The sequence below is a fragment of the Oncorhynchus masou genome, chromosome 1 (genome assembly GCF_036934945.1).
Source record: "Oncorhynchus masou masou isolate Uvic2021 chromosome 1, UVic_Omas_1.1, whole genome shotgun sequence".
Taxonomy (NCBI): Eukaryota; Metazoa; Chordata; class Actinopteri; order Salmoniformes; family Salmonidae; genus Oncorhynchus; species Oncorhynchus masou.
In genome coordinates, this window is record NC_088212.1 from 8659675 (window position 1) to 8683458 (window position 23784).

The following is a 23784-nucleotide window of genomic DNA, read 5'->3' on the forward strand; positions in this document are numbered from 1 at the left end:
CTAATGTTCTTCCTTGTGTCTATCGTCAGGAACTTACATTTATAGCATTTTGTACTATTTTTGTAAGAATAAACTACAGATCAACTGGGATCGCTGACTGGACAGTCCTTTTAAAAACACAACGTAAGAGAGTTACGATCTACAATCATATCTGTTTACACTGGTGTCGAGACCAGTATTCCTGTCTTCGCTGGACCGCTGTTACACAGAGGCTGTAAAACAGATTGGTGGAATTACTAGGCGGACGGATGGCTGCTCCCTTAGTAAGTGGCTGCTCCCTTAGTAAGTGGCTGCTCCCTTAGTAAGTGGACATTCTGTCAGAATTTTTTAAAATTAATTGAACCTTTATTTAACTAGGCAAGTCAGTTAAGAACAAATTATTATGTACAATGATGGCCAAACCCTACCCCGGACAACACTGGCCAATTGTGCGCCGCCCTATGGGACTCCCAATCACAGCCAGTTGTGATACAGCCTGGAATTGAACCAGGGTCTGTAGTGACACCTCTACCACTGAGATGCAGTGCCTTAGACTGCTGTGCCACTCTGGAGCCCAAGCACTGGTGCTTCTACTAGGGGGTTGGAAGGGTTTTGGTGAGGGGTGAGGGTTTTGGTGAGGGTTTGTTGGTAGGGATTTATTTGTTTATTTATTTTTCTTATTAGTACAGCATTAGGAAAAACTTTTATTGAACGCACATTCCAACACAGTAGGAGGCGGCATACTCCTTAAACTTTAATTTGCGGACCTCCACTATACCACAGAAGAAGAAAGTTTGTGACGGCACGAGATGCGTCACCATCTCACGGAAGTGCAGTCATGGCCACTCTAGATGAGTAGGACGATAATGTTTGTGTAGCGAAGGAATCAAATAACTAGACACCGACGTTCATAATTAACTTAACAACATCACTGATTTGATTTTTTAAAACCTTTGCCTACAGCATATTATCTCTGTAAGGCCTGGAAAGAGCTCGCTGAGCTACACCGGGGACACAGGACAAAATGTCCCTCTTCCAGTCGGCACTTGATTTCCTGGCAGGGCCCGGTGGCACTGGAGGCGCAAGTCGAGACCAAAATGATTTTGTTGGGCAAATTGTGGAGCTTGGTGACATGAAACTGAGAATCAAAAGGGTTATAGCTGAAGGTGAGTTATGTGTCAAGGTTGATAATCCGAAAACGTCACATTTACATGACACTAGGCTTGCTAATGTTAATGTTAGCTAGCGAGCTAGCCATACCGGTTGGCTAGCTAACTTTAGCTACTAGCTATCTGGTTTATTGTTAGCATCCTTTATCAGCTAGCTAGAATATGCTTTTAACAAGACATACTAGATATTATAGTATTTTATGTTTTTATTTACGGCCAATTGTTAAGACGGCTGTATTGACATGATAGGCAGGTGTCAACAAATTACATGATGATATACTGGTGCAAGGGTTGTACATATAAATACGTTAATATATATACGGGTACTTCAGCTGTGTTGTCCATGTAACAAATAATTATTAGATAACTTTGTTTAGAAATTTATCATGGATAATATCTATATAGACTGTTTGTACAATCGAACTACCTAGTACCTACTTACTATTTTCTGCCCTCAGTACACATAACCTGCGTGGGACAGGTTCTTGCTTACCCTTGAAACAGACAGCTGACATTTTGAGGAATCTGGGGAGAGATGGAACAGGAAAAGAGAAAGTGCTTAGGTTCCTTTGGTAGTATTACCTCTTTTGAGAATCTTCAACGTCAAGCAGTGCAGTATTGTTCATGTGGAAGTTTACAGAGAAGACTCCTGAGACCTGTAGTGTTTCATGCCATCAAAATGGAGAACCAATTTCCCTTTAATCAAACACTTTCTCGTCACTCTCAAGCAATGCTTCATAGTTCCTTATTAAGGAAAATATTTGTTCTTGTGATCAGGTTTATTGTAATGTTGTCAGTTTTTAAAAGGAGTGTATTACATCCAACAATTTGATTGTCAAAAATGGTCATGAAAGGAATAGAAATACCCGCACAAAGTCCTGATGGCGAAGACCTTCAGAATTTATAATTAACTAAACATGCACACTGTGTTTTCATCTGAGACACTTCCTTTCATTGATAAAACATTAAAGATAGTTGACAATAAAGGTATGTTTTAAGATTGACTTTGAAATGATTGCAGGATCTCCGCACCTCTCTAATTTGGTCCCGATTTAATCAGGACCTTTACATTGCCATAGGCTACATTGCCTTGTCCCCAAGCTGTCATCAATGTCCATAGGAAAAGTAGTACAGGTAGTTTTTACTTGTCCAAAAGCTCAAGTCACTTGTAACAATTTTTACATCATTGTATTATGCAAAGGAACCACAACAAAAATGCATTTCAATCTTGTTTACCATAGAGAATCAGACAAAAATGTATCTACACTCTGCCTATTGGCCTCTTTGAATATTTAATCCTCTCAAAACACAACACTGCCCCTTTAATGCTCTCCTGGAGGATGGTTGGCCTCCATTGGTAGCCTATAAAATATTGCAACATTACAACCAAATACTTATATCCTTATTAAATAATTTCCTCCGGTTCAAAACAGACACTGGGACGACAGATCCAAAATTCATACAACCACTGCACATTAATAAAAAATCGGAAATGTTTTTATTTATTCATATTATAAGCTCAACAAATGCGCACATGGCTGTAGGGTCCGAGTGGATGTTCCAAAATGCAATTGGCGGGGAAAAAACAAACAAAAGAGCCCCGCACGCACAAGGGGTTTAATGCGACAGAGATTCAAATATCCGCTAGAAATTAAAAGAAAAATCCACCCAAAACCACTTGTTTCTTTAATTTGCAATGTTAAATAACACTATGTGAGAAGGTTTTTGTTGTGAACAAATGTTTCATTTTGCTGTCTGTTGCAGCTCAAGTCGACTACAAACTCTGCAATGCTCTCTCTGTGGGCTGGCTGGCTAGCTAGCTAGCAAGCAAACAAACATAGCCACACACAATAATACCAAAGAGAATATCAGCATGTGAAGTAGCTAGTTAGTACAGTTTATTTTTTATTATTTATTTTTTTTAGGCGATTTTTACAGCTGTCAATTTAGGAGTCTACAGTCTCACCATGTTCAACCTGCAGATTGATGTGCCTCAGTGGAGTCTGGCATTCGCAACGGCACATACAGTGCATTCAGAAAGTATTCAGACCTCTTAACTTTTTCCACATTTTGTTACGTTACAGCCGTATTCTAAAATGTATTAAATAGTTTCCCCCCCTCAGTCTACACACAATACCCCATAATGACAAGGCAAAAGCTGGATTTTTAGATTTTTTTTGCAAAACAAATCTCAAATTACATTTGCATAAGTATTCAGACCCTTTACTCAGTACTTTGTTGATGCACCTTTGGCAGCGTTCACAGCCTCGCGTCTTGTGTATGAAGCTGCAAGCTTTGCACACCTGTATTTGGCGAGTTTCTCCCATCTTCTCAAGCTCTGTCAGGTTGGATGGGGATTGTTGCTGCACAGCTATTTTCAGGTCTCTCCAGAGATGTTTGATTGGGTTCAAGTCTGGGCTCTGGCTGGGCCACTCAAGGACATTCAGAGACTTGTCCCAAAGCCACTCCTGCGTTGTCTTGGCTGTGTGCTTAGGGTCGTTGTCCTGTTGGAAGGTGAACCTGAGCGCCGTGTGGTAGGCTTTCATCAAGGATCTCTCTGTACTTCACTCTGTTCATCTTTGCCTCGATCCTAACTAGTCTCCCAGTCACTGCTGCTGACAAACATCACCACAGCATGATGCTGCCATCACAATGCTTCACCATAGGGATGGTGCCAGGTTAACTCCAGACGTGACACTTGGCATTCAGGCCAAAGTGTTCAATCATGGTTTCATCAGACCAGAGAATCTTGTTTCTCATGGTCTGAGAGTCTTTTGGTGCCTTTCAGCAGTCTCCAAGCGGGCTGTCATATGCCTTTCACTGAGGAGTGTGTTCCGCCTGGACTCTCAACCATAAAGGCCTGATTGGTGGAGTGTTGCAGAGATGTCCTTCTGTAATGTACTTCCATATCCACAGAGGAACTCTAGAGCTCTATCAGAGTGACCATCGGGTTCTTGGTCACTTCCCTGACCAAGGACCTTCTCCCCCGATTGCTCAGTTTAGCCAGGTTGCCAGCTCTAGGATTAGTCTTGGTGGGTCCTAACTTCTTCCATTTAATAATGATGGAGGCCACTGTGTTCTTGGGGACCTTCAATGCTGCAGACATTTGTTGATCTGTTTATCGACACAATCCTGTCTAGGAGCTCTATGGACAATTCCTTCGACCTCATGGCTTGGTTTTTGCGCTGTCAACTGTGGGGCCTTATATAGACAGGTGTGTGCCTTTCCAAATCATGTTCAATCAATTGAATTTACCAAATGTGGACTTAAATCAGATTGTAGAAACATCTCAAGGATGATCAATGGAAACAGTATGCATCTGAGCTCAATTTCGAGTCTCATAGCAAAGGTTCTGAATAATTATGTAAATAAGGTATTTCGGTTTTATTATTATTTTTATTTGCAACAAAAAAAATAGTTTTCAATTTGTCCTTGTGTGGTATTGTGTGTAGATTGATAAAGAAAAAATACATTCAATAAGTTTTAGAATAAGTCTGTAACGCAAGAGAACTTTATACTTTTGAGGAGATGGAAAACTTTGCCTTTGCTATGACAATTGCCCGCTTGGAGTATTCTGGGTAATTCTTGGACAAGGAGTGAATTGGAGTCTATTGGGTGCTAGTTCAAAAACCCAACATTAGCACAAATTTCATGAAAAAAAAATGTTTTACTGTCCTGGACAAGCATTAATGTCAAACACTTAACTTCTTTTGGAAAACAGCCCTAATATTGTGACCAAACATCATTATGTTGTCATCTCGATTCACATGTATTTATTTCCCAAGCTATAGCACACTATTTTTACATACAGCAAGTTTTTAAAGGACCAAAGAGTTTGGTCTGCTTCGTGTTTTCATTTTTACCATGGAATTAGTATTGTGATCTCGATTCACATGTATTTATTTCCCAAGTAAAGCACACTATTTTTCATCCCTGCAGCAAGTTTTAAAGATAAAGGTTTCCTCCCTGCCCAAGTAAAGATACTGGTGTTTTCATTTTTACCATGGAATTAGTATTGTGATACTGGTGTCCTCCCTGCCCAAGTAAAGATACTGGTGTCCTCCCTGCCCAAGTAAAGATACTGGTGTCCTCCCTGCCCAAGTAAAGATACTGGTGTCCTCCTGGCCCAAGTAAAGATACTGGTGTCCTCCTGGCCCAAGTAAAGATACTGGTGTCCTCCCTGCCCAAGTAAAGATACTGGTGTCCTCCTGGCCCAGGTAAAGATACTGGTGTCGTCCCTGCCCAAGTAAAGATACTGGTGTCGTCCCGGCCCTTTGTAAACATGCTCTATAGACCAGGGCCCAAAGAGGGGCCCACTAACAACTGTTTGCAGCATGTCTAACACCAACACTCTCGCTCTCTCTTTTACTTTCCTTTTCTCTCTCTCTATACCTTATTACACTAGCCTTTGACACCGGAGTTGGGAGTGTCTCCACTCTACAGCCCTCCTCCAACCTTTGTCCCTCTGTCCTGGCAAACAGGTTTGCTGTAGCAGATAGGGCCTACACACTGGTTTGTGGAAGCAGGAGAGTGTTGGTGTTTTTAGCAGGGCTTTATTTGGTTACTGAGATACCAGGGCTGTAACGTACCTCAGGCGTGGAATGTTAATGGCGTTGTGCCAGAAACAGGGCACCTTTACATTCTTGTCCAGTAAAGAGTGAGGGAGGCCCTGCCTGCGGTGTTTCATGTTTCACAGAGAACAGACGGGTCTCTAATGTCAGCGGGCCTCTGTTTGTCGCTAAGGAATTGGAGCAAAACCTCATTGACTTGAAGGGCGTATGCAAAATGAATAGTGAATTAGTATTCACTTGAGATGCCTGCCCAGTGCACACAGAGGTATCTTACATGTTAGGTGTTTAGCAAGTACAACAAATCATGAGAAAAAAGTCTTTGTACACAATTTTAATATTCCTCAAATGCAGGCACAATGTTGGAATGTGCAGATTTGCTCTGAGAAACATTCAAGCTGAGTTATGGTCTTGTTTGAGCAGGCTGGAGAGCACACCTTTTTCCATTTGAAGGTTAACTTAGAACAGAATTGTTACAAATTAGTCATCAGACACAGTGTGTTGTGTGTCTATTCTTGAAAACTTACAGCAAAACTGATGCTGCAATAATGTTGTCTGTGAAAAAGAGAAGTGCTCTGTGGACACATGGCGGAACGTATTGCAAATGTCAATGATTTAGCAGCAACAGTAGTCACTAAAAGCCCCCTGGAATACTGGTGTGGTCTCCAGATTAGTGTTCACTAGTCCACCTCTGTTTCAATGAGAATTCTAAAGCATTGTTTTTTTGTCCGTTATGACAATGTAGTGAAGTGCAATCGGTTGAGGAAAGCCTATGTTGACTTTTGACAGCAATCACTGTTACATATAATGTCTCTTTAAATGAAAGGTATTCACATTAACACCACCGGTGCCCATACTCACTCATAAAGCATCTCAAAGTGGGAGTGCTGACCTAGGGTCAGTTTGGTATTTTAAACCATAGTGTGTAACATTACATGGGGGGGGGGGGGCTGATCCTAGATCAGCACTGCTACACCAAGACATTTTATGAATAGAGGCCGAGATTGGCACTACACTGGGTGTGAAATAGCACTAAGGCGAGCTATTGTTGTGCTGGCTCTCTCATCCGGGCCATTGATCCCTCGTTGTCTTTTCCTCTGCAGGTGGTTTTGCATTTGTGTATGAAGCTCAGGACATAGGCAGCAGTAAAGAATATGCTCTCAAGGTAAGCGTTTTGATTTCCTTCACACACATTATCCCTTTCTGCACACACCTCGCCTGGGGCAGCAGGGTTAGAGCGTTGGACTAGTAACCGGAGGGTTGCAAGTTCAAATCCCCGAGCTGACAAGGAACAAATCTGTCGTTCTGCCCCTGAACAAGCAGTTAACCCACTGTTGCTAGGCCGTCATTGAAAATAAGAATTAGTTCTTAACTGAGTATTCCTTTATGTAGCGCCCTGTTCCTTTATGTAGTGCCCTGTTCCTTTATGTAGCGCCCTATTCCTTTATGTAGTGCCCTGTTCCTTTATGTAGTGCCCTGTTCCTTTATGTAGTGCCCTGTTCCTTTATGTAGCGCCCTATTCCTTTATGTAGTGCCCTGTTCCTTTATGTAGCGCCCTATTCCTTTATGTAGTGCCCTGTTCCTTTATGTAGCGCCTTGTTACTTTATGTAGTGCCCTGTTCCAATATGCAGCGCCCTGTTCCTTTATGTAGTGCCCTGTTCCTTTATGTAGTGCCCTGTTCCTTTATGTAGCGCCCTATTCCTTTATGTAGTGCCCTGTTCCTTTATGTAGCGCCCTGTTCCTTTATGTAGCGCCCTATTCCTTTATGTAGTGCCCTGTTCCTTTATGTAGTGCCCTGTTCCTTTATGTAGCGCCCTGTTCCTTTATGTAGCGCCCTATTCCTTTATGTAGTGCCCTGTTCCTTTATGTAGCGCCCTGTTCCTTTATGTAGTGCCCTGTTCCTTTATGCAGCGCCCTGTTCCTTTATGTAGCGCCCTGTTCCTTTTTATGTAGTGCCCTGTTCCTTTATGTAGCGCCCTATTCCTTTATGTAGTGCCCTGTTCCTTTATGCAGTGCCCTGTTCCTTTATGTAGCGCCCTGTTCCTTTATGTAGCGCCCTGTTCCTTTATGTAGCGCCCTGTTCCTTTTATGTAGCGCCCTGTTCCTTTATGTAGCGCCCTGTTCCTTTATGTAGCGCCCTGTTCCTTTATGTAGTGCCCTGTTCCTTTATGTAGCGCCCTGTTCCTTTATGTAGCGCCCTATTCCTTTATGTAGTGCCCTGTTCCTTTATGTGGCGCCCTGTTCCTTTATGTGGCGCCCTGTTCCTTTATGTAGCGCCCTGTTCCTTTATGTAGCGCCCTGTTCCTTTATGCAGCGCCCTGTTCCTTTATGCAGCGCCCTGTTCCTTTATGCAGCGCCCTGTTCCTTTATGTAGCGCCTTTATGTAGTGCCTTTATGTAGCGCCCTGTTCCTTTATGTAGCGCCCTGTTCCTTTATGTAGCGCCCTGTTCCTTTATGTAGCGCCCTGTTCCTTTATGTAGCGCCCTGTTCCTTTATGTAGCGCCCTGTTCCTTTATGTTGCGCCCTGTTCCTTTATGTAGCGCCCTGTTCCTTTATGTTGCGCCCTATTCCTTTATGTAGCGCCCTGTTCCTTTATGTAGTGCCTTTATGTAGCGCCCTGTTCCTTTATGTAGCGCCCTGTTCCTTTATGTAGTGCCCTGTTCCTTTATGTAGCGCCTTTATGTAGCGCCCTGTTCCTTTATGCAGCGCCCTGTTCCTTTATGTAGCGCCCTGTTCCTTTATGCAGCGCCCTGTTCCTTTATGTAGCGCCCTGTTCCTTTATGTAGCGCCCTGTTCCTTCATGTAGTGCCCTGTTCCTTTATGTAGCGCCTTTAGGTAGTACCTTTATGTAGCGCCCTGTTCCTTTATGTAGCGCCCTATTCCTTTATGTAGTGCCCTGTTCCTTTATGTAGCGCCCTGTTCCTTTATGTAGCGCCCTGTTCCTTTATGTAGCGCCCTGTTCCTTTATGTAGCGCCCTGTTCCTTTATGCAGTGCCCTGTTCCTTTATGTAGCGCCCTGTTCCTTTATGTAGCGCCCTGTTCCTTTATGCAGCGCCCTGTTCCTTTATGCAGCGCCCTGTTCCTTTATGCAGCGCCCTGTTCCTTTATGTAGCGCCCTGTTCCTTTATGTTCCAGCGCCCTGTTCCTTTATGCAGCGCCCTGTTCCTTTATGCAGCGCCCAGTTCCTTTATGTAGCGCCCTGTTCCTTTATGTTCCTTTAGCGCCCTGTTCCTTTATGTAGCGCCCTGTTCCTTTATGTAGCGCCCTGTTCCTTTATGTTCCTTTAGCGCCCTGTTCCTTTATGTAGCGCCCTGTTCCTTTATGTAGCGCCCTGTTCCTTTATGTAGCGCCCTGTTCCTTTATGTAGCGCCCTGTTCCTTTATGCAGCGCCCTGTTCCTTTATGCAGCGCCCTGTTCCTTTATGCAGCGCCCTGTTCCTTTATGTAGCGCCCTGTTCCTTTATGCAGCGCCCTGTTCCTTTATGCAGCGCCCTGTTCCTTTATGTAGCGCCTTTATGTAGTGCCTTTATGTAGCGCCCTGTTCCTTTATGTAGCGCCCTGTTCCTTTATGTAGCGCCCTGTTCCTTTATGTAGCGCCCTGTTCCTTTATGTAGCGCCCTGTTCCTTTATGTAGCGCCCTGTTCCTTTATGTAGCGCCCTATTCCTTTATGTAGTGCCCTGTTCCTTTATGTAGCGCCCTGTTCCTTTATGTAGTGCCTTTATGTAGCGCCCTGTTCCTTTATGTAGCGCCCTGTTCCTTTATGTAGCGCCCTGTTCCTTTATGTAGCGCCCTGTTCCTTTATGTAGTGCCCTGTTCCTTTATGTAGCGCCTTTATGTAGCGCCCTGTTCCTTTATGCAGCGCCCTGTTCCTTTATGTAGCGCCCTGTTCCTTTATGTAGCGCCCTGTTCCTTTATGTAGCGCCCTGTTCCTTTTTATGCAGCGCCCTGTTCCTTTATGTAGCGCCCTGTTCCTTTATGTAGCGCCCTGTTCCTTTATGTAGCGCCCTGTTCCTTTATGTAGCGCCCTGTTCCTTTATGTTCCTTTAGCGCCCTGTTCCTTTATGTAGTGCCTTTATGTAGCGCCCTGTTCCTTGATGTAGCGCCCTGTTCCTTTATGTAGCGCCCTGTTCCTTTATGTAGCGCCCTGTTCCTTTATGTAGCGCCCTATTCCTTTATGCAGCGCCCTGTTCCTTTATGCAGCGCCCTGTTCCTTTATGTAGCGCCCTATTCCTTTATGCAGCGCCCTGTTCCTTTATGTAGCGCCTTGTTCCTTTATGTAGTGCCCTTATGTAGCGCCCTGTTCCTTTATGTAGCGCCCTGTTCCTTTATGTAGCGCCCTATTCCTTTATGCAGCGCCCTGTTCCTTTATGTAGCGCCTTGTTCCTTTATGTAGTGCCTTTATGTAGCGCCCTGTTCCTTTATGTAGCGCCCTGTTCCTTTATGTAGCCTGTTCCTTTATGTAGCGCCCTGCGCCCTGTTCCTTTATGTAGCGCCTTTATGTAGCGCCCTGTTCCTTTATGTAGTGCCTTTATGTAGCGCCCTGTTCCTTTATGTAGCGCCCTGTTCCTTTATGTAGCGCCCTGTTCCTTTATGTAGCGCCCTGTGCCTTTATGTAGCGCCCTGTTCCTTTATGTAGCGCCTTTATGTAGCGCCCTGTTCCTTTATGTAGCGCCCTGTTCCTTTATGTAGCGCCCTGTTCCTTTATGTAGCGCCCTGTTCCTTTATGTAGCGCCCTGTTCCTTTATGTAGCGCCCTGTTCCTTTATGTAGCGCCCAGTTCCTTTATGTAGCGCCCAGTTCCTTTATGTAGCGCCCTGTTCCTTTATGTAGCGCCCTGTGCCTTTATGTAGCGCCCTGTGCCTTTATGTAGCGCCCTGTGCCTTTATGTAGCGCCCTGTTCCTTTATGTAGCGCCCTGTTCCTTTATGTAGAGCCCTGTTCCTTTATGTAGTTCCTTTAGCCTGTTCCTTTATGTAGCGCCCTGTTCCTTTATGTTCCTTTATGTAGCGCCTTTAGGTAGCGCCTTTATGTAGTGCCTTTAGGTAGTGCCTTTAGGTAGTGCCCTGTTCCTTTATGTAGTGCACTACGTTTGACCAGCTCCAATAGCATGCCATTTGGAACGCATACTTTGTTCTGTATTTGTTAAATGGTTGTCTGTTTTGTGTGTGTGTGTGTGTGTGTGTGCGTGTGCGCACACAGAGGCTCCTGTCCCACGAGGAGGAGAAGAACAAAGAAATCATCCAGGAGGTCTGCATCATGGTATCTTTTTGAGTGGTTCTGTGTCCTCGTCGAACACGGAACATTCGGAACACGGAACAACATCCTTTAGTCAAGGAACAGCTGACGTGGCTGTCTGCCATAATAACCATTTTCGATAAAATAGACCAATCTGAATAAAGTAGACAATATTCTTTAAAAAAAAAAACATTCTGGTGTAGGAGTCAATCTCAACCGGCTGTGATTGGGAGTCCCATATGGCGTCGCACAATTGGCCCAGCGTCGTTTCGGGTTTGACCGGGTTTAGGCTCTCATTGTAAATAAGAATTAGTTCTTAACTTACCTGCCAAAGTTTAAATAAAGGTTAAATAAAAATGAAAAAAAAAAAAAAGTAAAGCACTAATGGAAACTGGGCTTAAGAAACAACCCAGTTTGATATACAGACAATCAGTTCTTTTTCTTTGACCTGAGTGTTGTGTAGAAAAAGCTCTCTGGTCACCCCAACGTGGTACAGTTCAGCTCTGCAGCGTCCATTGCCAAGGAGGAGTCGGACACGGGCCAGGCTGAGTTCCTCATTCTCACAGAGCTCTGTAAAGGTACTGTAGACTCCACTTTATCGCTTTGCGGGACCGGGCCCCCTCTGTGCGGGACCGGGACAGGCTGGGCCCCCTCTGTGCGGGACCGGGCCCCCTCTGTGCGGGACCGGGCCCCCTCTGTGCGGGACCGGGCCCCCTCTGTGCGGGACCGGGCCCCCTCTGTGCGGGACCGGGCCCCCTCTGTGCGGGACCGGGCCCCCTCTGTGCGGGACCGGGCCCCTCTTTATCTGTGCGGGACCGGGCCCCCTCTGTGCGGGACCGGGCCCCCTCTGTGCGGGACCGGGCCCCCTCTGTGCGGGACCGGGCCGGGCCCCCTCTGTGGTACACAGTGACGTCATAAAGCTGTTGGAGTATTTCAAGCTACGTCCGCACTGCGTTTTCTGTTTCGCTGTGCGCAGCGCTAAGGGCTGAAATAGAAGCCTAACGTTTACTCTTCCTCCTGGAACGTAATGTGGATGTAGCGACATCTTCTAGAGGCCTTTTTTGGAGTGGTATATTCACAAGTCTGTAATACAGTTTATACTTCTGTGAATATGCCTGATGTTATCAAGCAAATGTATGCGCTGTAGTCTTCTACTAATTAGCAATACCTTTATGGCTGGTGTCCCATGCACAGATTGAGCCTAGTTCGGAACTAAAAAGCATTCTCAATAGAGACTAAGATTCTTCATTGAAAGATATGTTTTGTCCAGGACTGAACGTAATCTGTATCAGGGAAACTGCCCCATAATGTTTAGTCAGTGATTTAGCAATTGCTTTGACTAGTACTCTTCATTTTGCTGATCAGGCACTTCCTGTCTTCCTGTCTTCCTCCCTCAGGTCAACTGGTGGACTTCATCAAGCGGGTGGAGCAGAAGGGACCCATGTCATGTGACACAGTGCTGAAGATCTTCTACCAGTCGTGTCGCGCTGTGCAGCACATGCACAAACAGAAACCTCCTATCATCCACCGGGATCTTAAGGTGCGCAGTTCAAAGCCCAACTCACCCTTGTAATTTCTCCAAGGTGCAGCTCTAGGATCAGTGTCCCTTTCCCAATCCTAACCTTAACCATTAGTGGAGGAAATGCAAAACTGACCCAAGATCAGCATCTCTGCTGCAACATCACCCTACTTCCCCTCTCAACTCCTGCCATTGCCAATACCTCTTCCTCCTTTACTACACCATACTATACCTGCTACCATCTGTATGCTATCTAGACATAACCATTCTCTTCCTCCTCCGGTAAGACTTCCCTCCCTCCCTGCTCTACCACTCTGCCACACTTAAACTTTCAGTCACTTGTTTGTCAGATGTTTTTATTTGATTTGATCAGTGACCAAACACCCTGGTGATGTGCTTGCTGTAGCTACAGAGTGCTGATGTAGACGTCTGTGTTCCCTGGGACCCCTCCACCCCTCGCCTGGCCCATCACGCTCTGTTTCCTGACTTTCTAGCGGACTCGGGGATTGTTTTAAGTGTTTTTGGAATTGCAACTGAGGACCGGGTCAAACCAGAGGCTATGCGTTTTGTGACAAATGTTCTGATGAGCGGCGTTGCCTCGCTGCAATATTTTCATGTGGCCTGCTGATTTGAGACTGAGAAGCACCCTGCTTCTAATGTGGCATTAAAATATCACCCTGCTTCTGAAGCAATGTTAACATAAATCACCCTGCTTCTAATGCAGCGTTAAATAAATCACCCTGCTTCAAAAGCGACGTTAAAATAAATCACCCTGCTTCTGAAGCGCCCTAGAAAATAAATCACCCTGCTTCTGAAGCGCCCTAGAAAATAAATCACCCTGCTTCTGAAGCGCCCTAGAAAATAAATCACCCTGCTTCTGAAGCGCCCTAGAAAATAAATCACCCTGCTTCTGAAGCGCCCTAGAAAATAAATCACCCTGCTTCTGAAGCGCCCTAGAAAATAAATCACCCTGCTTCTGAAGCGCCCTAGAAAATATATCACCCTGCTTCTGAAGCGCCCTAGAAAATATATCACCCTGCTTCTAAAGCACCCTAGAAAATAAAGGTGTTGCTGCCTACTGTCCTTGCTTTATTGATGTTTATCAGAATCACCTTGATTCGCCAAATACATTACTTCTTACAGGAATTTGATCTGGTGAAATGGTGCTGACATCGCCTTACAACAAACAAAATTCCCAGACCAAATATAGAAAAAAAATGTACACACAAACTACAATCGCATAATGAGCCACTGTCCTTTTTTTTGTCTGCCTCCTCCAGATTGAGAACTTGCTGATCAGTCACCAAGGCACCATCAAGCTGTGTGACTTTGGCAGTTCCACCACAATAGCCCACTACCCTGACTACGGCTGGTCAGCCCAGAAGAGGTCCATGGTTGAGGATGAGGTGATTTAGGAAACCCCTGTTCTAGTACTCCTTTCACTATCGCTGCTGTAGACTCCCCAGGGGAGAGGAGGCCTAGTCCTGGACTATAAATCTACTTTAATGGATCATTTCCTTAAATACTTTTTAGTCCAGAATTAGGCTTAATTAGTGTCTGGGAAACCATCTCCTATTGATATAATTACACAAAATTATACTTTATTCCTGCACCAATGTTGGTTAGTCAAATCGGAACACACTGGCTTTCCTCAAACCCTGTAACACCAGTCTATTTTCCTCCAGTTTAATGGTGCTCTACAGGAAACTAGCATGGATACAGAAAGTTACTTATTGGCTAGAAGAATCACTCATGCATAAGATTTTCTTGGAAACGGGCTGTTAATCCCCACATTTTCCTGGGAAAAGTAAAAGGTTAGATGTTGTCTGTATTTGAATGTGAGGAAAATAGCTAAACCTTAGACACAGAATGACTAGGACTTGGAACCTCGGATAGGTAAACTCATGGATGCACTCAAAATGGCTGCCAGACGACCCATTATGACATCATTAACTTAAATGGGGAGGCCCGTTCTGCTCGTTCTTGTTCTGTGAGCTACCGCTAAACTAAAGTTACCCTCTCTGGTCACCTTCCACTGTACCCAGATCACCAGAAACACTACTCCGGCCTACAGGACACCTGAGATGATTGACCTGTACTCCAACTTCCCCATTAACGAGAAGCAGGACATCTGGGTGAGTCTTGTCACAGCAACATTATTTAGTCTGTCTATTTGTTGTTTCGTTTGCTGCTATATTGGTTGCTATATCACCTGCTACGGTGCCCTTTGTGCTCTGGTCAAAAGTAGTGCACTGTAAAGGGAATAGGGGGTTATTTAAGTGGTTAAAGGGACAATTAAAAAACCTCATCTCTATAGCCTGTTGATAATTTTTCTCTCTCTCTCTCTCTGTGTGTGTGTGTGTGTGTGTGTGTGTCTGTGCGTCTCTCTCTCCAGGCATTGGGTTGTATCCTCTACTTGTTGTGTTTTAAGCAGCACCCCTTCGAGGAAGGCGCTAAGCTGCAGATAGTCAACGGGAAGTACGCCATCCCCCAGAATGACGTCAAGTACACTGTTTACCACGAGCTCATCAGTAAGGATCCTCCGTTCATTCATCAGATCGGGGCTCTGAAATGGGTGGTTGTCTTAGTAAATGCGGCCTGTGGTTGTAAAAAATAAATGAATAGTTCAATATCTGATTAAAAATGAAGAGAATCCCTGTACCCAGCAGTCCATCGAGGTGTAGTTGCTGTTTTTGGCAGGAACGACTAATATTTTCAAGACGTAACAAAACGCGCACTTAAAAAATATGGTCGACCGACTTTGAGATCATGATGTGAGATCTGCCAGAAGAGGACTGGCCACCCCTCGGAGCCTGGTCCCTCTCTAGGTTTCTTCCTGGGTTCCTGCCTCTGGCCACCCCTCGGAGCCTGGTTCCTCTCTAGGTTTCTTCCTGGGTTCCTGCCTCTGGCCACCCCTCGGAGCCTGGTTCCTCTCTAGGTTTCTTCCTGGGTTCCGCCTCTGGCCACCCCTCTGAGCCTGGTTCCTCTAGGTTTCTTCCTGGGTTCAGGCCTTCTATATTTTTTTCCTAGCCACTGTGCTTCTGCCACTGCATTGCTTGCTCTTAAGAGTTTTAGGCTGGTTATCTGTTAAGACGTTAAGACGTTTGTGGCCATTCCTCTCCTCTTCTCAGGATCCATGCTGAAGATCAACCCAGAGGAGAGGCTGTCCATCACGGAGCTGGTCAACCAACTACAGGAGATCGCTGCGGCGCGCAATGTCAACCCCAAGTCTCTCCCATCACCGAGGTAACCGACTGACCTTCAACCCCTGACCCTTGACCTCTGAACCCTTCTGCTTGTCTGACCTTACTAGCATTGCAACCCAACTCCTTCATGACTCCTTTCTAGAGCCTTTTGCATGAGGGGTCTTGACATAGACTATTACTACCAAATACCAAATGAATGTCACAGGATGTGTAATGATGTCAGCCAAACACCCATGTTGCCAGTTTAAAAAAAAATATATATGTTTAGTTGCTCACACAATGACCTACATATTTCTTTGTTAGGGCTAATGCTAGGTCAAAGCCCCTATCAGAGTGTTTCTGGAGAGGGGTGAGTAGTTGTGGGGTGTCTATCTTCCGTGCTGAGAGAGGAGGATATATTCATGGTTGGATACACAGCTTAATGCCCCCTGCTTAAGGTCACACGATAAGTCAGGTCACCTTTCCCTCCTTGTGTGACTGAGGTTGAGACCCTCTTCCTCTCCCTTGTTCTCGGACCTAACCCCTCCAGGTTTGGTATAACCAGTGTATTGTTAAAGCTTCCACCTTAAACAACTGCAAACGTTGTTGAGTTTGGACCAAGGGCTATGTAAGGAATTGAATTGGGACTGTGTAGCCCCCCCCCCCCCCGACTCTTATGGCAAACAAGTCAGTTCTTGGGGTACAAAGGGAGTCAGTTCTCCAGTAGTGCCACCAACTCTCTGAAGAGCTATTGAGAGAGTGCCTGCTCCCCTCCCTGCTTCTGCCTCAACCCCTTCCACCTGCCCCCGCCACCATCGGTCACAAAGGAGTGTCTCATCCCAGCCATATCCACACACTACAGGCGTTTCAGTCTTAATGGAAAGTGATGTCACGTGATGGAGAGAGAACGACACAAAGGAGAGGGAGAAAGAAAGACAAAAGGGAAGGAGGGACAGGGAGAGAGTAATGCTTGGCCTGCTGTGGGACTTGGTATGTTGTGGGAACCGTATACTTGGCCTGCTGTGGGACTTGGCATGTTGTGGGAACTGTATGCTTGGCCTCCTTTGGGACTTGGCATGTTGTGGGAACTGTATACTTGGCCTGCTGTGGGACTTGTAGTAGTAGTATCAATAGCAGCAGTAGCAGCAGCAGTAGCAGCAGTAGCAGTAGTAGCAGCAGTAGTAGCAGCAGCAGCAACAGTAGCAGTAGCATCAGCAGCAGTAGCAGCAGCAACAGTAGCAGTAGCATCAGTAGCAGCAACAGTAGTAGTAGTAGCAGCAACAATATCAGCAGTAGTAGCAGTAGTAGTAGTAGCAGCAGTAGTATCAGCAGCAGTAGTAGTAGCATCAGTAGCAGCAACAGTAGTAGTAGTAGCAGCAGCAGCAATATCAGCAGTAGTATCAGCGGCAGCAGTAGTATCAGCAGCAGCAGTAGTATCAGCAGCAGCAGTAGTAGTAGTAGTAGTAGTAGTAGTATCAGCAGTAGTAGTAGTAGTAGTAGTATCAGCAGTAGTAGTAGTAGTAGTATCAGCAGTAGTAGTAGTATCAGCAGTAGTAGTAGTAGTAGTAGTAGTATCAGCAGTAGTAGTAGTAGTAGCATCAGCGGCGGTGGTATCAGCAGCAGCGGTGGTATCAGCGGCGGTGGTATCAGCGGTGCAGCAGCAGCAGTATCGCAGCGGTGGTATCAGCAGCAGCAGCAGCAGTGGTATCAGCGGCAGCAGCAGTAGTGGTATCGGCGGTGGCAGCAGCAGTGGTATCAGCGGTGGTAGTGCAGTATCAGCGGTGGCAGCAGTGGTGGCATCAGCGGTGGTGGTGGTGGTGGCATCAGCAGCAGTGGTGGTATCAGCAGCAGTGGTATCGGCGGCGGTGGTATCAGCGGCGGTGGTATCGGCGGTGGTGGTGGTGGTATCGGCGGTGGTAGTGGCAGTGGCAGCAACGGTATCGGTGGTATTGGTATCGGCGGTGGTGGTATCAGCGGTCAGCAGTCAGCGGCGGTGGTAGTGGTATCAGCGGCAAGCAGCGGTGGTAGCGGTGGTATTGGTATCAGCAGCAACAGCGGTGGTATCGGCGGCAGCGGTAGTGGTAGTGGTGGCAGTGGTATCGGCGGCAGCAGCAGCAGCAACAGTATCAGCAGCAGCAGTAGTGGTATCAGCAGCAGCGGTGGTGGTATCAGCAGCAACGGTGGTGGTAGCGGTGGTGTTGGTGTCAGCGGCAGCAGCGGTGGTATCGGCAGCGGCGCGGTGGTGGTGGTGGTGGTGGCAGTAGTGGTATCAGCGGTGGTGGCAGTGGTATCGGCGGCAGTGGCAGTGGTATCAGCGGTAGCAGCAGCAGTATCGGCGGTGGTGGTGGTGGTATCGGCGGTGGTAGTGCCAGTGGTATTGTCGGCGGCGGCGGCGGTGGTATCAGCGGCAGTGGTATCGGCGGTAGCAGTGGCAATGGCAGCAGCAGCGGTGTCGGTGGCAGTATTGGTATCGGCGGTGGTGGTATCAGCGGCGGTGGTATCGGCGGTGGTATCGGCGGCGGTGGTAATGGTATCAGCAGCGGTGGTGGTATCAGCGGCGGTGGTATCAGCGGCGGTGGTATCAGCGGCGGTGGTGGTATCGGTGGTAATGGTATCGGCGGTGGTAGTAGTATCAGCGGCGGCGGTGGTGGTGGTATCAGCGGCGGTGGTGGTGGTAGCGGTGGTGGTGGTAGCGGCGGCGGTGGTAGCGGCGGCGGTGGTGGTAGTAGTAGTAGTATCAGCAGCAGTAGTAGTAGTATCAGCAGTAGTAGTAGCAGTAGCAGTAGCAGTAGTAGTAGTAGCAGCAGCAGCAGTAGTAGCAGCAGTAGTAGCAGCAGCAGTAGTAGCATCAGCAGCAGTAGTAGTATCAGCAGCAGTAGTAGTATCAGCAGCAGCAGCAGTAGTATCAGCAGCAGTAGTAGTATCAGCAGCAGCAGCAGTAGTATCAGCAGCAGTAGTATCAGCAGCAGTAGTATCAGCAGCAGTAGTAGTAGTAGTATCAGCAGTAGTAGTATCAGCAGCAGTAGCAGCAGCAGCAACAGTAGCAGTAGTAGTAGCAGAAACAGTAGCAGTAGTAGCAGCAACAGTAGCAGTAGTAGTATCAGCAGTAGTAGCAGCAGCAGTAGTAGCATTAGTAGCATCAGCACTAGTAGCAGTAGCAGCACTAGTAGCAGTAGCAGCACTAGTAGCAGCAGTAGTACTAGTAGCAGCAGTAGTACTAGTGGTGCTGGCTGTGGTAGTGGTGTTGGCGGTGGTGCTGGCGGTGGTAGTAGTGGCGGTGGTAGTAGTGGTAGTAGTAGTGGCGGTGGTAGTAGTGGTAGTAGTAGTGGCGGTGGTAGTAGTAGTGGCGGTGGTAGTAGTAGTGGCGGTGGGTAGTAGTGGCGGTGGTAGTAGTAGTGGCGGTGGTAGCAGTGGTAGTAGTAGTGGTAGTGGCAGTAGTAGTGGTAGTAGTGGCAATAGTGGTGGCGGTGGTGGTGGCGGTGGTGGTAGGGGGGGCGGTGGTGGTGGCGGTGGTAGTAGGGGTGGCAGTAGGGGTGGCGGTAGGGGCGGCGGTGGCGGTAGGGGGCGGCGGTGGTGGTGATAATGGCGGCGGTGGTAGTGATAATGGCGGCGGTAGTAGTGATAATGGCGGCGGTAGTAGCGGTGGTGGTGGTAGTAGCGGCGGTGGTGGTAGTGGCGGTGGTAGTAGTAGTAGTAGTAGTAGTAGTGATAGTGGCGGTAGTAGTAGTGGTAGTAGTAGTGATAGTGGCGGTGGTGGTGGTAGTAGTAGTAGTAGTAGTGGTGGTGGGAGTAGTGGTGGTAGTAGTAGTGGCGGTGGTAGTAGTAGTGATAGTGGCGGTGGTAGTAGTGGCGGTGGTGGTGGTAGTAGTAGTAGTGATAGTGGTGGTGGTAGTAGTGGTGGTAGTAGTGGCTGTAGTAGCGGCGGTAGTAATAGTAGTGGTGGTAGTAGTAGTGATAGTGGTGGTAGTAATAGTGGTGGTGGTAATAGTGGTGGCGGTAGTAGTGGCGGTGGTAGTAGTAGTAGTGGCGGTAGTAGTAGTGGCGGCGGTAGTAGTAGTAGTGGCGGTGGTAGTAGTAGTAGTGGCGGTGGTAGTAGTAGTAGTGGCGGTGGTAGTAGTAGTAGTGGTAGTAGTAGTAGTAGTAGTAGTAGTAGTGGCGGTGGTAGTAGTAGTGGCGGTGGTGGTGGTGGTAGTAGTAGTAGTAGTAGTAGTAGTAGTGGCGGTGGTAGTAGTAGTAGTAGTGGCGGTGGTAGTAATAGTAGTAGTAGTGGCGGTGGTAGTAGTAATAGTAGTGGCGGTGGTAGTAGTAATAGTAGTGGTAGTGGCGGTGGTAGTAGTAGCAGTGGTAGTTATAATAGTGGCAGTAGTAGTAGCAGTGGTAGTAATAGTAGCGGTAGTAGTAATAGTAGTGGCAGTAGTAGTGGCGGTGGTAGTAGTAATAGTAGAGGCGGTGGTGGTAGGGGCCGCGGTGGTGGTAGGGGTGGTGGTAGGGGCCGCGGTGGTGGTAGGGGTGGTGGTAGTGATAATGGCGGTGGTGGTAGTGATAATGGCGGTGGTAGTAGTGATAATGGCGGTGGTAGTAGTGATAATGGCGGTGGTAGTAGCGGCGGTGGTAGTGGCGGCGGTGGTAGTAGCGGCGGTGGTAGTAGCGGTGATAGTGGCGGTGGTGGTGGTAGTAGTAGTAGTAGTAGTGATAGTGGCGGTAGTAGTAGTGGCGGTGGTAGTAGTAGTGATAGTGGTGGTGGTAGTAGTAGTGGCGGTGGTGGTGGTGGTGGGAGTAGTGGTGGTGGGAGTAGTGGTGGTGGGAGTAGTGGTGGTGGGAGTAGTGGCGGTGGGAGTAGTAGTGATAGTGGCGGTGGTAGTAGTGGCGGTGGTGGTGGTGGTAGTAGTAGTAGTGATAGTGGCGGTGGTGGTAGTAGTGGTGGTGGGAGTAGTGGTAGTAGTGGCGGTAGTAGCGGCGGTAGTAATAGTAGTGGCAGTAGTAGTGGCGGTGGTGGTATTAGTAGTGATAGTGGTGGTAGTAATAGTGGTGGCGGTAGTAGTAGTAGTGATAGTGGCAGTAGTAGTGGCGGTGGTAGTAGTAGTGATGGTGGTGGTAGTGGTGGTAGTAATAGTAGTGGCAGTAGTAGTGGCGGTGGTAGTAGTAATAGTAGTAGTAGTAGTGGCGGTAGTAGTAGTAATAGTAGTAGTAGTGGCGGTGGTAGTAGTAGTAGTGGCGGTGGTAGTAGTAGTAGTAGTAGTAGTGGCAGTAGTAATAGTAGTGGCGGTAGGAGTGGTGGCAGTAGTAGTGGCGGTAGTAATAGTAGTGGCAGTAGTAATAGTAGTGGTGGTAGTGGCAGTAGTTGTAGTGGTGGCAGTAGTAGTGGCAGTAGTAATAGTAGTGGCAGTAGTAGTGGCGGTGGTGGTGGTAGTAGTGATGGCGGTGGTGGTAGTAGTGATGGTGGTGGTGGTGGTAGTAGTAGTGGTGGTGGTAGTTGTAGTGATGGTGGTGGTGGTAGTAGTAGTGATGGCGGTGGTGGTGGTGGTAGTAGTAGTGGCGGTAGTAGTAGTAGTATTGGAGGTGGTGGTAGTAGAAGTAGTGATGGCGGTAGTGGTAGTATTGGTGGTGGTAGTAGTAGTATTTGTGGTAGTAGTGGTGGTGGTGGTGGTAGTAGTCGTGATGGCGGTGGTGGTGGCGGTGGTAGTAGTAGTATTGGAGGTGGTGGTAGTAGTAGTTGTGATGGCGGTAGTGGTAGTATTGGTGGTGGTAGTAGTAGTAGTGGTAGTGGTGGTGGTAGTAGTAGTGATGGTGGTGGTGGAAGTAGTAGTATTGTTGGTGGTGGTAGTAGTATTGGTGGTGGTGTTGGTATTCGTAGTAGTAGTGGTAGTAAGGGGTAGACATAACTGCTCCCCTGTGTCTGAGTGCAGATTGAGGCTGGGATGATCTGTGTTAATCGGGGGTTTCTCTGTGGGTTAAGGAGCTTACCCCCTCCGGAGAGGAGGCACAGCCAAGACAGGCAGGACTCGTGAAGGTTTGACCCTCACTGACACACCCAGAGATACCTACACTCTAGTCCAGGGAAACTGTACTAATGTTCTGACTGAATCTAACGACTCTGACTGCCTTCTCTTGGGACTCGTTTTAGTCCTTCTCTTCACTTTTCAACTGTTTGTTTTTGGTGCTTGGTCGCCCCCATGAGTCTGTTGAGGCCAGATTACTGTTTGAGGCCTGCTTACGATGGCTATGAATCTCTGCAGCTGCTGGAGCAGAACGGAGGATTTGGCAACAACGGCGCACAGCCCCCAGCCCAGATCCACAACATCCACAACGCAGGTGAGTTCAAACGCTGTGTGTGTCTCTTGTGTGTGTGTGTGTCTCGTGTGTGTGTGTGTGTCTCGTGTGTGTGTGTGTCTCGTGTGTGTGTGTGTGTGTCTCGTGTGTGTGTGTGTGTGTCTCGTGTGTGTGTGTGTGTCTCGTGTGTGTGTGTGTGTCTCGTGTGTGTGTGTGTGTGTCTCGTGTGTGTGTGTGTGTGTCTCGTGTGTGTGTGTGTGTGTCTCGTGTGTGTGTGTGTCTCGTGTGTGTGTGTGTGTGTGTCTCGTGTGTGTATTTGGTCACCTACAAACAAGCAGAGGGACCAGGACGACTGATCTGTGTAAAGGAAAGAATGAATGGGGCCATGTATCGTGAGATTTTGAGTGAAAACCTCCTTCCATCAGCAAGGGCATTGAAGATTAAACGTGGCTGGGTCTTTCAGCATGACAATGATCCCAAACACACCGCCCGGGCAACGAAGGAGTGACTTCGTAAGAAGCATTTCAAGGTCCTGGAGTGGCCTAGGCAGTCTCCAGATCTCAACCCCATAGAAAATCTTTGGAGGGAGTTGAAAGTCCATGTTGCCCAGCAACAGCCCCAAAACATCTGCTGCATGGAGGAATGGGCCAAAATACCAGCAACAGTGTGAAAACCTTGTGAAGACTTACAGAAAACGTTTGACCTCTGTCATTGCCAACAAAGGGTATATAACAAAGTATTGAGAAACTTTTGTTATTGACCAAATACTTATTTTTCCACCATCATTTGCAAATAAATTTATAAAAAATCCTACAATGTGATTTTCTGGATTTTTTTCTCATTTTGTCTGTCATCGTACAGGCCTCTCTCATCTATTTAAGTGGTAGAACTTGCACAATTGTTGTCTGACTAAACACTTTTTTTGCCCCACTGTATGACCCCTGATCACAGACTATCCCCTTCACCTGAAGGCCGGATGGTCACACTCTCACAACCCAGCAGCTGCTGTGTTTGTCCTCTTTGAAGTCACATGGTGTGGTCTACTAGTCACCTGATGTTTGCACTCAGTGTGTTTTAAAAAAAAAAAAAAAAAATAAGAATAGTAATAACCTCCTAGATTTTAAATGCTGAAACAAGGCTTACTCACTTAGGAAGGGACTGGCTCGTCAATATGGCTCACAAAATGTAGTTGCAACTTAAATCTTGGTCAGAATGGATGATATTTCATATATTATGAAGATAAAAAATAGATATCCTCGGAAAAGCACAGGCAGGATTTGTACATTTATATGCTTAGTATTTTCAATTTTTTACTGGCAATAAAATAATTCAAATACTAAGCATAAAACTTTCATATCCTGCTTTTCCCTGTGGATATATTTTTACATTACATTTTTTTCAGAATTAGCATTGCAAACATCTAGTAGGAAAACTTCATTATAATCTTGGCTGAAAAATAATTTTGTTTGAATCTATCATACTTGGAAATGTAACTTTTAAGGAAGAGTGCTTTATGGACAGTACTGCTACTGGTACTACTACTAATGTTGCTACTACTGCTGCTACTACTACTGGTACTACTACTGCTGCTGCTACTACTACCACTAATGTTGCTACTACTGCTACTGGTACTACTGCTACTTGTACTACTACTACTGGTACTACTACTAATGTTGCTACTACTGCTGCTACTACTACTGGTACTACTGCTGCTACTACTACTGGTACTACTGCTACTGGTACTACTACTGCTGCTACTACTACCACTAATGTTGCTACTACTGCTACTGGTACTACTACTACTGGTACTACTACTACTGCTGCTGCTACTACTACCACTAATGTTGCTACTACTGCTGC

General features: G+C 46.8%; 1 protein-coding gene across 1 annotated transcript in view; it reads left to right on the plus strand.

Moving 5' to 3' along the window:
* Positions 1 to 792: 792 nt before the first annotated feature.
* The window catches only part of gak (cyclin G associated kinase), a 46341-nt gene continuing 23349 nt past the window's right edge, over positions 793 to 23784 (plus strand). The window contains exons 1-11 of the mRNA XM_064935516.1: positions 793 to 1145; positions 6820 to 6881; positions 10915 to 10974; positions 11414 to 11528; positions 12348 to 12490; positions 13750 to 13875; positions 14515 to 14604; positions 14865 to 15000; positions 15601 to 15697; positions 16130 to 16157; positions 21891 to 21966. Of these exons, the coding sequence (XP_064791588.1) occupies positions 1004 to 1145; positions 6820 to 6881; positions 10915 to 10974; positions 11414 to 11528; positions 12348 to 12490; positions 13750 to 13875; positions 14515 to 14604; positions 14865 to 15000; positions 15601 to 15697; positions 16130 to 16157; positions 21891 to 21966 (1075 nt within the window). The 5' untranslated portion in view covers positions 793 to 1003. The remainder of the gene's footprint in view (positions 1146 to 6819; positions 6882 to 10914; positions 10975 to 11413; positions 11529 to 12347; positions 12491 to 13749; positions 13876 to 14514; positions 14605 to 14864; positions 15001 to 15600; positions 15698 to 16129; positions 16158 to 21890; positions 21967 to 23784) is intronic.